The sequence below is a fragment of the Geotrypetes seraphini genome, chromosome 4 (assembly GCF_902459505.1).
Source record: "Geotrypetes seraphini chromosome 4, aGeoSer1.1, whole genome shotgun sequence".
Taxonomy (NCBI): Eukaryota; Metazoa; Chordata; class Amphibia; order Gymnophiona; family Dermophiidae; genus Geotrypetes; species Geotrypetes seraphini.
The window spans coordinates 76007736-76026389 of NC_047087.1; the positions used below are offsets into that span (position 1 = coordinate 76007736).

An 18654-nucleotide genomic window follows, 5' to 3' on the forward strand; every position below is an offset into this window, starting at 1 on the left:
ATAGAATATAAGTATTAGTTGGCATGAGAGCATCCGTATTTAGATGCACCCTCTCTGTCAGTGCCTAAGTGTGACAAGGGCTGTACAAAATTTATAGTATTTTATAAAGTATACATGTAACTGAGATATTTATATATTTAGTTAGTTTTATATCCCTCCTCCCCAGGAGCCCAGAACGGGTTACAAGGATACATACACAGTAGTTTTCAGGATCAATAACAAACAAGCTATAAGATCTATAATGAGCTACAGAAAATTGAGATGTTTTTTGATAACATACATGCTATGGGGAAACTAAGAATACCTGTGCTATAGTGAATCTACATGCTGCAAGATCAATAACAAACTACAGGAACAGTACACACGTGTTACAGAAAATGGAGATGATTTTTTTTATATGACAAATGTTATTGGGAGCAGGGGGATTGAGAACACCTATGTTTTAGTTAAACTAAGGGAATGCAAACTATATAGAGTTTCAGAATGATATCTGCATGGCTGTAATAGGTAAGTACAGTATTGGCTGACAGATTCAGGTGCCCCGAGTTACAGTGCACCGGTTCCCGGCCGGTTAAAGTTTGAGACCAGGAGTGAGTTGGTTCGTGAACAATAGTGCCTTTACTGCCTTCCGGAAAGTTGTCAAATTCCCTGTTTACCATGGATTGGCTATGCCTGCAGATGGCACCTATATGATGGTCCAAAAGGTTTTTGGTGGGCTCGCATTAGTAGTTAGAGTAGGTTATGGGCCTGAATCCCCTTAGCAGTCCACTGCACTGACCGCCAGGTTACTCAAGAAACCTGCTTGCTCCACTAGGACTGCCCATAACATCTGAAGTTGGCATATAGGCAGGTATCTATTGTTTCATTCACATTTTAGGAAGGGGGTGGGAGGGAGGTCAGTGACCACTGGGGAAGTGTGTGTGTATGTTGGGGTATGGGGAGGTCATGATTACTTCCCTTCAGTGGTCATCTTGTCCCTTATTTGTTGTTAAAACAGATCTAATCCCAAACATCCAAAATGTGCCCTGGACGTATTCTTAAATGTTTAATTATGGCAGAAAAAAAACATCCAAGTCATAATCCTACCCTAGTCCTACCCACACTATGCCCCTATCATGCCCCTTCAAGACTTAGACAAACTGCAGATGAACAGCATGGATATTCATTTTGAAAATAGCAAATTGGAAGGATTTGATAAGAAAAACATCCATCTGCCCCTTTAGTCCACTTTTTGTATGTTTTTCCTTTTTGAAAATGAGCCCCATAGTGTGTTTTAGGTTTGCTTTATACCTACTCTTGTGTACTGGTGGGATTTCTGCTTCTCAGGGCTTGATATCTGATATATGGGTGAACATGGATAGAACAATTCTAGTCACTGCATTTTAAAAAAAGCTATAGTGGAATGAGGAAAGGTACAGAACAGGATAACAAAAATAATAAAGGGGATGTAATGATTTCCCTATGAGGAAAGGATAAGTGACTAGAGCTCTTCAGTATGTAGAAAAGATGGTTCAGGGAAGATATGATAAAGGTATATAAAATATTATGTAGAATACAACAGGTAGGCTTGAATCATTTGTACACTTCTCCCTCCGTATTTGCGGTTTCGATTATTCAGTTTTTAGCTTGCTGGCTCCTCCCCCCAAATTACATTAGCTTGCATAGAGAAATCACTGATTCCAAGCGTTTACAGAGAAAATCGCCGATTCCCAGCACTTTCTTCACCGTGTTTTGCCTCTCCTTCAGGAACAGGCCAGGTCTCCCACCATGTTATTCGTGGTTTCACTATATTCACAATGGTTTTTAATAGAAAACAGCGAATAACATATGAAAAAGTTATTTGCGGTTTTTCTGTATTTGCGGTTCTGTTAATCCCCCTATCACAGCGAATACGGAGGGAGAAGTGTATACTCTTTCCAAAAACACTAGGACTAGGAGGCACGCCATGAAGGTACCAAGTAGTAAATTTAAAACAAACTGGATAAAATTAAACTCTGGAATTCATTGCAAGAAAATGTGGTAAAAGCAGTTAGCTTAGGGTTTAAAAAAGGTTTGGATAATTTTCTAAAAGAAAAATCCATAAACTGAATTTGGGAATATCAGCTGCTTAATTCTAGGATAAGCAGAATAAAATCTGTTTTACTCTTTTGGGATCTTGCCAGGTACTTGTGACCTGGATTGGCCACTATTGGAACAGGATATTGGGCTTGATGGGCCTTCACTATATCCCGTTATGACAACTCTTATGTTCTTATGACAAGGATGTCTCCATTTGAACTGTTCCATTTGGTGCCTTATTAAGGGATAAAAATTTATCTCCTGACTAGGGTTACCATATGGCTCCATTAAAAGCAATAGAGGTAAAACCTGGATGTCTCAATCCATCCTCCTTTTTCTGGAGCTATATGGTACCCTAGGACACCTCAATTCAACACGTATTGTAAATGATGTTAGGTAGAAGGGATTCATTTATACCAAAACGGACAGAAAAGGACTGTAGACAAAATCATAAAACGCAACGGAGAAAAATAAACCTCAATTGAGAGCAGCCGGGACTACACAAGTATCAAATACTTGGATGTATGAAAGTTATCTATAATTGTACGGAGTTTTTTTATAAACCTGTGATGATGAGAGCGGCTTAGGGCACTTGTGTAGTCCCGGCTGCTCTCAATTGAGGTTTATTTTTCTCCGTTGCGTTTTATGATTTTGTCTACAGTCTTTTTCTGTCCGTTTTGGTATGAATGAATCCCTTCTACTTAACATCATTTACAATACGTGTTGAATTGAAGTTCTTTGTGATTAAATACGATTGTACCTTTTGATATATTTAGTTGTATTAACAACTTTCCACCCTAGGACACCTGACAGGTCAGTCCCAAACTGGCATTGCTGAAGCCTGCTTTTCTCTTGCAATTGTCATCTCCAGAAAAAAAAAAGTCATCCAGGGCTCTCCTAGCTCTGAAGAGTCACCAACTTATCTTACTTTATGATCTGAGACTGCAGAAACCATCACGCTAAGGCTTCTCCAATCAACTTGCACTTTTTCACTGACTTATTATTCATTACAGGACTGGAACTTGATTCCCCTTCAGTGGAAACCTTTTTTTCTGATGTTAAATGCAAGACATTATTTTAAACAGTTTCCTCCCCTGTAGAGTGCCTTTATGCAATCCTCTTCAAACTCTGCAAGCTGGGATTTACAATTTTTGTTTTCAGAAGAAAAACTGAACATGAGCAGAACAATAATTAAGTGCAGGGCTGGAATTTTACAGATTGGAGAGATGCAGATAATGTGGAAATACTGAGTCACACAACAACAGCGCGCAGAATTTCAGGATGGAAAACAACACTTGTTGCTCAATTCCCCGATGACAATGCAGCGCCTCCGATTTGCTCATAAGAATAGCTGGACTTGGATGCTGCACCATCAGTACTGGAAACCTGGGTGGATGAAAGCATGAATGTAAAACATAACTGCCTGAGTATTACACATGGCTTCCCTATATAAAGAAGTCCAAAGTGTAATTGATTTCTTTAAATGTTGTGGTCACTGTCTTTTTCTGACTCTCCTCCTCTCACCCTATACCAGTACATGATAGAGAGACTGCTTTTAATGCTGGAGACAGGAACTTTTTCTTTTAGGAAATAATATTTTTTTTAAAAAACCATATATACACTTTTCCTGATCCAAAGCAGCATACAGGGCTTTCATACCTTTCCCAAGTACAGTAGACTCTCAGTTATCTGGCACCCATTAGGACTGGTAGATGCTGGATAAATGGAATTTCTGGTTGCTTGAAAGTTACCATTAAAAATAGGCCTAACATACTATAGCCCATACCATACCTTAAACTCTGTATTGATTTGATATTAATATTGAAATACAGTAAATAAAAGCAAAGAATTTCCCTATCCTAAGGCCTGAAATTTCTTTCTGTCTTTTCCTTTTTGGGTCTCCATTCTCTCTCTCTCCCCAACTGCAGTTTTGTCTCCTGACCTCTACTTTCTAGTCTGAGTCATTCTCTTTCTATCATCCCACCACCCCCACTTGTAGGTCCAGCATCTGTTCCTTCCTTACCCACCTTTCTGGTCTTGGTCACTTTCTGTCTCCCCCCCCCCCCTCTTATGGTTCTAGCATCCATCCATATCTCCTCCTGTGCCCTTTACCCTGCAGGTCCAGCATCCATGACCCTTCCTCCCCCCTTCCCCCCCCACACATTTTTGGTCCATCTCCCCCTCCCCAGGTCTGCCCTTCCTCCCTAAGCATGGGTATAACCCACCTTACATGCCTGCAGTGGGATGGAGGGAGATATGTTGTTGCTGCTGCTTCGGGGACTGGAGGGAAGGATGGAGGTTTGTGGCTGCTGATGATTTGGGGGCCGGAGGGAGGGAGATTTGTAGCTGCTGCTTCGGGGGGCTAGAGGGAGGAAGTGGGGGAGTTGTTGGGTCAGGAGCGCATGACTTTGGAGGCTGTTGGGTGAGAAGCGCATCACTAAAAAGGTTCAAAGAAGAGTGACCAAGATGATAAAGGGGATGGAACTCCTTTTGTATGAGGAAAGACTAAAGAGGTTAGGGATCTTCAGCTTGGAAAAAAAGACAGTTGAGGAGAGATATGATTGAAGTCTATAAAATCTTTGAGTGGTGTAGAAAGGGTACAAGTGGATCGATTTTTTACTGCATCAGAATTTACAAAGACTAGGGAACACTCAATGAAGTTATAGCGTAATACTTTTAAAACGAATAAGAGGATATATTTTTTTCACTCAGAATAGTTAAACTCTGTAACGTAAGAGCGGTTAATGTAGCTAGTTTTAAAAAAAGGTTTGGGCAAGTTCCTGGAGAAGTCCATAGTCTGCTGTTGAGATAGACCTGGGGGAAACCACTGCTTGCCCTGGATCGGTGGCATGGAATGCTGCTACAATTTGGGGTTTTGCCAAATACTTGTGACTTGGATTGGCCTCCATAAAGATGGGATACTGGGCTAGATGGGACCATTGGGCTGACCCAGTAAGGCTATTCTTATATTTTACTGGTAATTTTTGTTGCCGCTTGGTTGAGAGTGCCGATTAGTTGAATATTGGTTAACTGGGATTCTGCTGTTTGCTGCTGCTTTACTACCACCTCCCCTCCTTTACAAAGCTGCGATAGTGTTTTTAGTGCCAGCTGCCGTGGTAACATCTTCAATGCTCATAGAATTCCTGTTACTGCTGCAGCCGGCACTAAAATCTCTAGCGGAGCTTTGTAAAGGAGGGGGGTAATCTTTGTTCCTGGAAATAAGGCATATTAACTCAAGTTAAGAAACAGAATAAAACATCATCACAATGTTTTGAGCGTTGGAGAAGCTGTAATTGAGGGCAGGGCCTTTGTAATATAATCTGGTATTTCAGTCACGCTATGTCTTAACAGGTTCAAGGCAATTTAGAATATAAGGACTTACAGAATGTATATACTACACTTCCCCTCTATATTCGCGGGGGTTAGGGGCAGAACTGGCCCATGAATATTGAATATTTGCAAATAACTTTTGGGTCAGCTCTGACCCATCCCCGCCTCCCTTCTGGCATCCCAGAACTTACCTGGTGGTCTAGCGGGCTTTCGGGGCAGGAGCGATCTTCCTACGCTCCTGCCCCCATTTGCTATGAGTGATCTGCACGGGGCAGGAGCGTAGGAAGATTGCTCCTGCCCCAAAAGCCAGCTAGACCACCAGGTAAGGTCTTGGATGTCGGGAGGGAGGCGGGGAAGGTCCGGAATGCAGCTTTATTAAAAAAAAAAAAAAAAAAAAATCGCGAATAACCGAATCCGCAGATACTGAAAACGCGGATTTGGAGGGCTCACTGTACATTATAGCAGTTTTTGGAGTGCATATCAAGGACTTGCTTTTGGACTTTTGAAAAACTGCTAATAAATGTTAGTTGTTGTTTTGGGTTGGTTTTTTTTTAAGTTTAGAACCTTTATTTTTTGAATGATCCTCTCTACATCTGTCTTAATATTAAACCACACAATGTAAGTTTTATGTCGAATTATACGTACAGTACACCACCTTGGGCGAATCTCTTTATAAAGGCGTTTTCAAATCCCAATAGATAAATAATCATTTTCAGATGTCTGTGGCTCCCTATCCATTTCCGCATATAGTTCAAACTCCTCTTATTGACTTATAAGGGCACTCACTCTGTAGCGCCTCAGTATCTCTCCCTACACTCCTCCCTGGGAACTTTGTCATTGGGTAAGTCTCTCTTATTTGTACCTTTCTCCTCTATTGTCAACTCCAGACTCTGTCCTTTCTAGCTTACTGCACCATGTGCCTGGAACAGACTGCCTAAGTCAGTACGTCATGCTCTTTCTCTGGTACTATTCAAATCTAGGCGAAAAGCCCACTTTTTCAAGGCTGCTCTTAACTCCTAAATATCTGTTTTATCATTCCCTCTGTGAGAGATTCCCTAACCTCTATTTGTCCCACTTGTCTGCTTTAATTAGATTGTAAGCTTAACTGAACAGGATTGTCTCTTACATGTTTAATGCACAGCACTGCATATGTCTGGCTGTGCTCTAGAAATGATAAGAAGTAATGATACTGGTTGCAAAGCTTGCAGTATTTTAACATGGACTCTGCATCGTGTTGATTCATGGGTACTATACAGAGACGCTTTTGAAATGAACTGTACATGCATAGTTTAAAAATGCCCTTGAAATGCTCCCTTCTAGGCAATGAAAAGAATGTACATACTTCCAGGTGCCTCAGACTCCACTTAGCCAATTTGACTGATGTGGTGGTTAGTTTTATCGTGTGGAAAAAAACATCTAAGCATAGAGGTACATTCAGGGTGGAGGCTCCTGTCATCATCGCATCATGTACCCCCCAAACGCTCTTCCCCACGTCCCCGACATCACCATCCTCCACCCTGCTCTTCTCCACTACCCCATTATTGTCGCGCCCTCCCTTCATACCTCTTCACATCTCTGCCATCAGCGAGAGGCTGGAATACCCACTGCTCGTGTTAGCTGAGCCTGCCTTCTGATGTCACTTCCTGGCCTCGTGAACAGAAAATGACAACAGAGTGAGGGACAAGGCCGGTGCGAGCAGCGTATAGGACAGCCTGCTTGCTGCCAGCGAAGATTTGAACAGCTAATGGCGGGGCATGCACCTCAGCGATCCATCCCATCTCAAGTTTCAAGTTTTATTAAAATTTGATAAAACACTAATCATAAATACTAACGCGTTTGACAATAAAAATTAAAATGGGGAACAATCAACGGACTTAAAACACAACTTTGCTTACATGAAAACAACAGGAAAGTGGGGAGAAATACAATTTTAAAAGGAGAGAGTACAATTAAGGTTAAATACAAAAGAGAAATAGGAGAAAATCATATTGATGTTGAATATGAGTAAATGTCAAAAGAGATATGTAACCCTAAGGGACTGTGTAATATGAGCAAAAACAGAATGTGGCAAGAAAGGAGCCAGAGATTGATTAGCAATCATAAGCATATTTAAATAAGAAGCTTTTAAAGTTGCCCTTAAATTTATCTAGATTTTGCTCCGCCCTTAAATATGATGGTAACAAATTCCATATTGTAGGGGCTAAAGTTGCAAATGAAGAGGCCCTACAGGTACTAATGAATTTTAAGGATGGGACATGAAGATGGTGCTGTGATGCGGATCTTAAAGTTCTCAAAGGTTCATGAGGAATAAGAAACTTATGAATAAAAGCAGGTTCCTTGGTGTTTATAGTTTTAAAGGAGATTAAGGCAATTTTATAAGTTATACGGTGGTAGATTTGTAACCAGGGTGCATTTTTTAACAGAGGAGTGACGAGGGAGAGGTGCCAGTGCCCTTCCAAGTCAGTGTCCAGGGTGGCTTGCCTCCCCCCTTGCTACGCCACTGGGTATATTTCCTGTGTCGTTGGCAAATAAAATTGAGCAGTATAAGCATAATTTTCAGGGGGGGGGGGGGTGTCACAAGTTGTCAATCGTACACACTCTTCTGAAAGAGTATGTATCCACTGTGGTGACTGTATGATCTCTCTTGATAGTGCATGCATGTGCAAATAAAGTGTACACTCTATGTAAAAAATGTAAGCTATTGTGAAGGAGTATATGCTCTTAGCAACATTCACTTCTGGCTATACACTCCTACCACTTAGAGAATGACACGGTGATTGTTACCCGCGGCTAGCCGCGAGTAGCCGCGGGTAACCCGCTGAAACGGGAAAAGAAAAAATAGTGGTCGCTGCGGGGTGGGGACAAGGCCAATCACTGCCCCGTGGAGCAGTGAATGGACTTGTCTCCGCAGTGAGGCAATCAAGGATCACGCGGTCCAGCAGCTCCCACCCGCCCAATCATAGCGTTCTGCCATCCCGCTCCCTCCACCTCACTTTAGATGCAGAGTTTGTCGGCTTTTTTTTTTCGCCCAGCCGCATGCTTTCAAAGAGCCGCGCACGCGCGGCTGCTCAAGTTATTCAATCTTCTCCTCTGCTGCAACTTCCTGTTTCCGGTTGCATCAGAGGAGAAGATTGAACAACAGAGCAGCCGTGTGCGGCTTTTTGAACGCGTGCGGCTGGGCAAAAATGAAAGCCGGCAAACTTGGCATCTAAGGTGAGGTGGCAGGAGGGAGTTGACTGAACGCTGCAATCGGGCAGGAGGGGGCTACTGGACCGCGTGATCGCGCGTGTTCCTGGGTCACACTAGGAAGGAGGGAGTGGGAGGGAAAGAGATTCTGGGCCAAGGGGATGAAGAGGGAGAGAAAGAAACCCACAGTAGGAAAGAAAGGGGAGGACAGTCAGGTGAGCCAGATGCTGGAAGCAGTGGGAGGGGGGGAAGAAAGAGGGAAAGAAGCTAGATGGGGTTGAAGAGAAGAGACACATTGGTGTGGAAGAGGAAGACAGGAGAAATCTGGACACAGGAAGGTAACAGAAACAGAGGGGAAATTATGTGCATGGGGGCATAGGGACAGAGACATAAAGGGGACATACATGCCATAGGGATGGTATATGGATACGGGGGGGGGGGGGCAATGCCAGATACATAAGGGAGATATTAGAAATGGGGAAAATAGGAACACAGAAGCGAGATTGTTTGGGGACCGAGCTTACAGGCTCCAGCGGCTTGCACAAATTACTTTGTAACATGCCACGAAAGTAAGAGGGAGGGAGGGAGGGAGGTAGATAGATAGGCTGCACGAGAGGAGCTGAAGGGTGGTAGAAAGGAACAGATGGTGAAGGAGGGAGGGAAGGCTGGTGGTGGAAAGGAATAGAACAGACATTGAAGGAGGGTGGAGAGGAACAGACCCTGAAGGGAAATGTGGAAGACAGAGTGGGGAGAAGACACTGGAAGAGAAGAAGACAGATGCCAGACTATGGGGGAGCGGAGGGAAGAAGATGGGTGCCAGACAAATTGGAAGGGGGGGTGAAGGGAGAGGCACAGTAACAGAGCAAATGGAAGACGCAGAGAGAAGACACACAGTGGATGGAAGGAATTCAATGAGAAGATGAGGAAAGCAGAAACCAGACAACAAAGGTAGAAAAAAAAATTCTATTTATTTTCTTTTTCTTTTTTTTTTTTCTTGCTTTAGGATAAAGTAGTATATTAGTTGTGTTGATAAAAATTTATAAACAAAGCCCTGCCAGCTGAACATCTCTTTCTCTAGTTCAGCAGCCAGAACTTTGATTTATAAGGAAGGAATAAGCTAAATATTGCAGTACTGAGGCTTATATGGATGCTGCGGGGACGGTGACGGGGCGGTGAAAGGGATGGCGGTGACGGTGACGGGGCAGTGAAGGGAATGGCGGTGACAGGACGGTGAAGGGGATGGTGGGCCGGGGACGGGGCAGTGACGGGGACATATTTTTTCCCCGTGTCATTCTCTACTACCACTAACTTGGATAGCAATGTAAGGGTGTCCTATATCTTGAAATGTTCTTTTCATGCTTCTCTTCTGCATAGAGTGTGTGACCTGTTTTTCTTTTCCTCTCCCTTAAGCAGGTTTACAGCATCAGGACAAGAGCAAAGACCCTCCCTGGTTCTGAAAAATATCGACAGAGCCTAATCACAGGAATGGAGCCGTAGCTGCCACCCAAGGGGTAGGAGCATCTGCAACCAGTGTCTATATGAGCACATGGGAATAAAGAACATACCCAGAGGATATGGTATCAAGGCATTTGCGCTATTATCTATTGAGTTTCATTCGGGAGTGTTCTTTGTAAGGAAATGCCTCTTCCTCAGAGCTTGCCCCTGCACTGGTTAGACATTTCCTCAGCCCTTTGGCAGAAAAATATATATTTTTCCTCCAAAATTGCCTTTATTAAGAAAGAGTGGACTCTGGCCGCTTTTTCTTGTGGAACCTGACACTGTTGCTCTTTAAGAATCTATTTTTGTAGAAATACAGAAAGTTTTTGGTTTACCAGGGATGGACAGTCTTAAAAGAATTTTTTTTTTTTTTTTTGAAAAATGTTTGTAAAATGGTTATGTTCTGTTTTAAAGAACTTTTTCTCAGAGAAACACTGGGATAAAAATATATACTGAAATAAGAACAAAAATGCATATTTTTCAATGGCTGTGATGTGAACGGTACCAGTATCAACAGTTTTATATATTTTTTTTGTTACCTCAAGTGTGTGTGTGTTTGATTTTTAAAACATCCTGCTACTCTGGTCCTTTTCACCATTTGCACAGTGTAACAGTTTCTGAGATTTTTCATCTTTCTTTGCTTAGATAAGTAGAGTAGAGATTAAAGGATGACTGTACTATAGAGACACACAAGACAAACCATCTTTTTCTAAATGTGTGCTGTTAAGCTGTCATTTGCTTTAAATTCTTTATACATCTCATGGCAGCTTACCAATTATATTACACGCATTGGTTCCCTTGGCTATGATGTCGTAAATGGCATTCTATACCTCGCAGACCAATCAGCTATTAGCTTTTGTGTTACAGTTTTGTACTTTCTTTTAAGCATGGCTGCATCCAGCTGTTTCTGGGCAACTTAAACTGGAAGATCTTGGGAAAGTAATATCTTGGCAGTTCACGTGTGGGTTTTGCTGAGGGCCTTGCATCCCTGAGAAATATTGTGCAGCACTCAGAAGCTACAGTTTTTTCTTTCCAGGGTTCTGTTGAAAAAAACAAAAACAAAAACCAAACCTATATGGAACTAGAGGAGGGCTGCAAAGTGCATTGCGTGGAGCAGTTTAGAACTTGTGCACAGTACAGCTGAGCAGTTTCTCAGACCAGACAAGATCTCTGAGCCATTCCAGAAAGACTATAGCCAAGATGAGATAAATCTGCTTGCTGAAAAGCTGGGAAGTATCTACAGTAAGCCAGCGAAAGCAGGGAATTGGCAGTTTGCCTATAGAAATGGTCAGGAAATGTTTTTGTAGATGGGTTCTATTCAAGTATCTCTGTACTGTGTTATCTTGAAATTGTAAGATCTGTAGCTGCAGGCATTCACTGGCAGTGGTGGACTAGCTGCCCTGGGTCCATGCTCAACACATTTGCAAGATCATACCAAGCTGAAACTGCACCTTGTGTGACATGCCCTCTGCCCACTGCAGTGCTGTCAAGTTACCAAGTGCCAGAGAAAGATTTTTTTTTTTTTAAGCCGTTCTAGATTTCTGACAACCTCTTCCTTGTTGCGTTATGGCACCTGAAGCATTGGGTAGAATCAAAGATTACAATACCTATATTGCTTTGGCATATAAGTTCACAACCAGGACTGGCCAAAAAGTCTCCCTCCTGGGCTTGGGTATCTTTGCAGCTCTACATTCACTTGTGCCCTCTGCATCTACATTGCTTGCCCAGTCCTTGGTATGGCCCTACATGTCTTTAATTTATAAATATATCTTCTGTTATTGTTTGCACTTTCAAAACAAACAAAAAAAAAACAGTTTATGACCTAATATGCAATAAAAAGGTTATAGACTCAATTCTTTAAATGATGCCCAAATTTGGGTGCTGATAAAAATTAGTGCTAAGCACTATTCTATAAACGGTGCTCAGGCCCTGTTTATAGCTAAGCATTTGACACTAGGATCTGCAATTCTGCAAAACTATGTGCTAATTCTAGGAAATGCCCTGATCAGCCCATGCCCCTCCCATAGATATGCCCCCTTTTAAAATCTGCATATAAAATTTATGCGCAGATCTCAGTACCTAAAGGTGTTAAAATTTTAATGAATGGCAATTAGTACTGATAATTATTAGCACCTACTTATTAGTGCTAATTGATTCATTTATCAATTAAATTGTACAGACAAATTGGGTCTATGCCCAAATTTGAGCACCATATGTAGAATTATGGCGTATATGTTTAGCATTGCTTGCTAGATGTATAAACACCCTTTATCCATTAATTTTCTGTGGCATTCTGAATTACTGCCACTGAAAATTCATACAAGTGTGAGGATGCTCAGCCAACATCTGTATAATTATGACATCACTATTCAGCCCACAGAGATGAGTAGTTTACAGACTCCTTCCAGCTGCAGACTAACTTAAGGCCAGATCTTCAATCCCAGGGCATTGATTTTCTGGGTATACCTGCTGACTTAGACGTTAACTGAACAGTGACCAATATTCGGGCCATTTCCAGTTAACTTATATAAAGGTAAGGCAGCTGTTTTGTGCACTTAACTTTATGAGCCAGAGTCTATAAATGGCACCTAACCAAGCCTAACTTTTAGGTGCTGGTCCGCATAGTTGTCAATCAACCACTAGGTGTCCTTTGTAGAATCTCACCAAGTGGCATCTAAGTGGACTTGACTGCCACTAGGAGTCCTGGAGGTAGGTGCCAGCATATTAGGCCAGATTTTCCCTATCTTGGACGCCTAGCAACATTTTAAGTCTACCACACCTATTCTTTTCAGGTAGGTGTTAGAGTGTGCCTTGACTAGGCACCGCTCAGAATTCCATGCAATTAAAGATCAATGGGGTGGGCAATTACTACACCAATTAAGCTTGTTAAATCAATTTGGCTTGCACTTGGAATTTAGCTAGGTGTCACTAGGTGTCTGTAATTAGGGCGCCTAGTGGAACCTAACCTGGGTCCGTTTATAGAATCTGGCCCTTTGTGTTTATTTTGCTGGTTAGCAGACAGAAAATCACAGTTAACTGGCTATGTTTCTGATTGGCCCTAAATCTATCCCCAGACTGCCCACAAACTAGCTGGTTTTGGCATGGGCAGAGGAGAGAACTGGCTGGTTAATCGCCACTGAATATCCCTGGATGACCCTATACAGGTGATTTACCAGGCATGAACTTCTCCTGGTCATTTAAATCACTTTGCATACTGACCATTATCACCTAGATTCTATATACAGTGCCTAAAGTTATGCACACAAGTGCCACCAAATTCCACATACAACTTAATTGTTTAACAAGCCAATCGGCACCAGTAATTGACCACTAACAAACAATGATAAGCACAAATTGGTACTAATTAGAATTTACGCAGATACATGGGTACCTGATGCATTTATAAACTCACAAGTAAGTAAGTGTGAATGCCTACATGTTAGGTGTGATAGCGAGTTACACTAGTATTCTGAAATGGAACTGAAAAAAATCCCAGACACAAAAAAGCTATTTAATCTATTAAAGAACCTCACAGATACCAAACCTTACCTCTCCACCCAAGGTATCCACCCACCAACAGCCATCCACCTAGCAGACCATTTCAAAAACAAGATCACCAATATCAGATCTACATTCATCAACACACACACCCATCTAGAAAAGATAACAACAAACCCATCAACTAGCGAAGCCATCGTAGCAGACAGAAGCTGGTCCGATTTCCCAATTCTAGTCTGGTCGGATATGAACCGACTCTACAATAAATACAGCCATGCTTCCAGTGACCTAAATAATTGCCCCACCTACATATTATCAAACGCATCCACCACATTCAAAACCAACTTCATGCTATGGATTCAAACCACATTGACAGAAGGCCAATTCCCACAGGACCTAGGAGAGATCTTAATCACTCCAATCATAAAGGATCACAAAGGCCCAATAGATAGCCCCTCCAACTACAGACCTATCGCTTCAATACCATTGTACGTTAAAATAATAGAAGGCCTAGTGGCACAATACCTCACCGAATATCTGGAAAAACATAACCTACTCCACCCCTCACAATCAGGATTCCGAACTAACCATAGTACAGAAACACTACTTGTCACATTACTAGATACAGCCCGACAACACATCAGTAAAGGAAAAAAAATGATATTAATACAATTAGACCTCTCCGCAGCATTTGACCTAGTTGACCACACCTTATTACTACAAATTCTCGACGCCATAGGAATCTCAGGCAAGGTCTACAAATGGTTTCAGGGGTTCCTCAAATCTAGAACCTACAGGGTAAAATACAATGATATCAAATCAGAACCATGGACAAATCCCTGCGGAGTTCCACAAGGATCACCTCTCTCACCTACGCTCTTCAACCTCTTTATCTCCTCCCTAGGAGCCACTTTAGATACCCTAGATGTCACATCTTTCAGCTATGCTGATGACATCACCATAATCCTCCCATTCGACCCATCAGAGACCACCACCACAACAAAGCTAGAAACAACCTTAGACACAGTAGAAAAATGGATGATGGATCACAAACTAAAACTAAATTCTGAAAAAACAAAATTCCTTTTGCTCGAAAAAGCCCAAACTCCTACCATCACTGAACTGAAAATCAAAAATACCAAATACCCAATACAACCCGAACTAAAACTCCTAGGAGTTACGATAGACAGATGTTGCACAATGCAGCCCCAGATCAACAAAACAACCCAGAAAGCTTTTCTAACCATGAGAAATCTCCGTAAAATCAGAAAATTCTTTGACCAAGCACAATTTAGACTAATCGTCCAATCCCTAGTCTTAGGTCTGCTGGATTATTGCAACTCCCTATATCTTCCTTGTCCAGCCACTATGATAAAACAACTCCAGACCATACAAAACACCGCCCTCAGATTGATCTACTCACTCAAAAAATATGATCACATAACAACTGCCTTCTTAGACTCTCACTGGCTACCCATACAAGCACGAATCCAATTCAAATTCTACTGCATGATATTCAAAGCATTACACGGCTCTTCCCCCTCCTATCTAAATAACCGCTTAAACCAAATCTCCACCTCAAGACACAGAAGAACCTCGAACCCTTTCGCCTTCCCCCCACTCAAAGGCACACAACGCAAGAAAATGTTTGACAACCTTCTAGCAACACAAGCAGCAAAAATCAACCATTCCATCTCCAATCTTATGACAATATCAGACTACTTCAAAACATTCAGAAAAGAAATCAACCTGCTTTTCAAAAAATTCATCCAAATATCTTAACCCCTCCTCTTTAACCTCCAGAAGATTCACCTACCTTTAGATAACCTTCCCCCAAATTACCCACCTTAACACCTTCCAATTAAACAAATACCATAAATAGATTGTAACCTACCCTCTCTAACTGAATTCCATATGTATTTTTCATACAGTTCTTCACTGTCAGTTTAATTTCCATCCTATAAATTCACATAGAATTTTTCTTTTTTCAACCATCTTTATTTTCTCTTCTTTATTAATTTCCAGGTACTTTAGTTAGATTGTGAGCCTTCGGGACAGTAAGGGAATTTTTTAAGTACCTTCTTACTTCTCATTTATAATCTTAATGTATATTTTCTTCAAACCGCTTAGAACCTAACGGATGTAGCGGTATATAAGAAATAAATTACATTACATTTGTGCCATTATACGTAGAATAGTTATAGAATTGCCTCCATAGTACCTTCACAATTTGGTGCCCTAGACAGTTACCTAAGCCTAAACTGAGATCAGCTCATACACAGCAGAATCAGCACACAGCAGAATCAGCTTTGAAAGCATTTCCACAAGAACATAACATCACATGGTACTTCTTAGCCGCGTAACCATAAGTTCAACGCGGTTTACAAAAGATTATAAACAAGAGACAATTTAATGATGGCAAGAAAAATTATTTGACCAAGTATTTTGAAAAAAGATAAGTTTTCAACTGAGTTCTAAAATGTTTAAAAGAACAAGCTCCAAGCAATAGCGATCAAAATTCTCTAGCATGGGAAGCTGCTTGAAATGCTAGAGTGTGGTCAATAAATTTCTTGCTTTTACAGCCCTGTACTGGTGGAAAGGTAAACAGGGCATGAGATCTTCTACTATATTAGTACGATGCTAAAGAAAATCTATTGGCCATGTAAAACGGAGCGGTGCCATACATAACCTTATAGCAAAAACAACCCAACTTAAACAGGACATGAGCCTCCATTGGAAGCCAATGCAACTCACAATAAAATGGATTTACGTGGTCATACTTCTTAAGACCATAGATCAATATGACCGCTGTGTTCTGAATCAATATGTCTGGCCATATCTTTCTTGGAGATTGTCAGATAGGCCAGTGGTTCCCAACCCTATCCTGGAGGAACACCAGGCCAATTGGGTTTTCAGGCTAGCCCTAATGAATATGCATGAAGCAAATTTGCATGCCTATCACTTCCATCATATGCAAATCTCTCTCATGCATATTCATTAGGGCTAGCCTGAAAACCCGATTGGCCTGGTGTTCCTCCAGGACAGGGTTGGGAATCACTGAGATAGGCAATGTCGCAATAGGTTAGAAGACTCAGCAACAGGGATTGAACCAGAAGTTTAAAAGCAGAAAACTCAAAATACGATTTAAGAAGTTCAGGATGCAACAGAGTTTGATGACACTGATCCTTAAGGACATGATCCTTCTTGTCAGCCCATAATGACTTTGTGCAGAGAGTCCTAGCAGTGCTTCATTTGCATTACAGCAATCATGTATCACTTAGCATCTACATAAACTGACCCTGGCAAAGAGTAAAGATGGTTCTTAGGCTTGGGCCTAAGAAGGTCATTTGTAAGGCCCTTCATATGGGTTCCTGTGGTGCTACCATGGATGGAATTAGGTCTCTGAAGGCAACAAGCATACTGTTCATAAACTATGTATATTATGACCAAAAAAAAGCAAGTGCCTACATTTTCCAGGGGCAGGAAGATTCAAAGTCGAACTACCTACTTAACTCTGCTTTGTTATTGGTGCAGCTTTTGTGGATGATAACTACTTGTGGAATTTGTATCAGTGCAGTTGTTTTGTTTAGCATCATGACTACAAACCAATTTGGAAAGACTAATATCAATTTCGGAATTTCAAAGCAATGTCAATGTTTAATATGTATACATAAATAGTTGTACTAGTAGTAATATGATCATGGACTTTACCATATAGTGATCATCAGATGGGAACAAAACCTCTAATTTCCTATTGGCAGCCTTCCTGTTTAAGACCCTAAACCAGTGTTCTTCATTGAAAGGTCTGCGGTACAATGGCGGCCCATGAGTACCTTTGGGGCAGCCTGTTACTTCCCAGCAACCATCCTTCTCTTTTGTTGGGTTGGCTTTAGTCCTCTCTCCTTGCCCTCTTCTCCCTCTATCCTTCAACAGGGCTAGCTCTGTTGTGGCCAGCCAGCCTATTTACTTGCCTCCCTATCATCCATACACCTGATGGTCTCACAAAGCTGGGTTTTCCTGGCAGTAATTCAGCTAGGCTTCTTCTGGCCACTCTGGGGGGGCCTTCCCTCTGCTGCAATTTCTTGTTGCTGCATGGGAGGGATGCATGGAGAAAAGGCCCCTGGGGTTGCTGGAAGAAGCATGGCTGAATTGCAGCCGGGAAATCCCAGCTATCTGAGACCATCAGGAATGCGGATGGGAGTGAGGCCAACCAGCAAAGAGAAAGCCAGATGTGCTAAAGAAGTAGAGGAGGGCAGGAAAAACCACACTAAACTGTGCAGAGGAGGAGCAGAGTGAGTGATATCAGATCGTGGTTGGAGGAAGGGAGAAGTAGAGAGAAATATCAGCCTTGTGAAAGGGCAGGAAAGGAGGCCCAGCAAGGAGAAATACTAGATCGGACTGGGCAGTACAGAAGGGGAGAGTTAGGGACTCGGGGAAGGAGTACTATAGTGAGAGATGCTAGCCTACAAGAGATAGGGGATGAAGAATGCAAGAGGAAGAAAATAGAGAAAGGGGAAGCTGGACATAGGGAGGGAAAGAGAAATGGCGAGGGTGGAGGGATCATAGGGACATGGGGTAATGTTGGAAAGTGAGAGGAGTAGAGATACAAGGGTGTGATGTTGGATGGAAGGGAAGTGAGAGGGAGGAAATGTGCACATGGCTGAACAGAGGGGAAGAGATTTTGCACATAGATAAGGGCAGAGAATGGGCAAAGAGCTGGAGGAGAGAGCGCACATAGATGGAGGGTAGGGGAAGAGAAGAGATGGTACACATGGATGGAGGGGAAGGGAAAAGAGCTGGAGGAGATAGGCACATGGATGGAGGGAAAGGGAGGAGAGTGGAATGAGATGGTGCACATGGATGGATGAAGGGAAAGGAAGAGTGGGAGGAGATGGAAAAGTAGATATGAGGAGACAGAAAAATGGATGAAAGCACTTTGAGAAAAATCAGTGCAAAGATCTGGGTAAGGCAGAAAGGAAAGAAAAAAAAAAAAAAATGGACAGGAGACTCTGGAAACAGAATTAAGAGCCCAGACAGAGGGAAGGACAAGCAGGGATTGAGAACAATATGATTAGAAAAATACAA

General features: G+C 42.0%; 1 protein-coding gene across 1 annotated transcript in view; it reads left to right on the plus strand.

Annotated features, from left to right (window-relative positions):
- Positions 1–11109, plus strand: part of VGLL3 (vestigial like family member 3) — an 87500-nt gene extending 76391 nt beyond the window's left edge. Inside the window, 1 exon segment of the mRNA XM_033943418.1 lies at positions 9988–11109. Within this exon segment, the coding sequence (XP_033799309.1) occupies positions 9988–10031 (44 nt within the window). The 3' untranslated portion in view covers positions 10032–11109.
- Positions 11110–18654: the final 7545 nt, after the last annotated feature.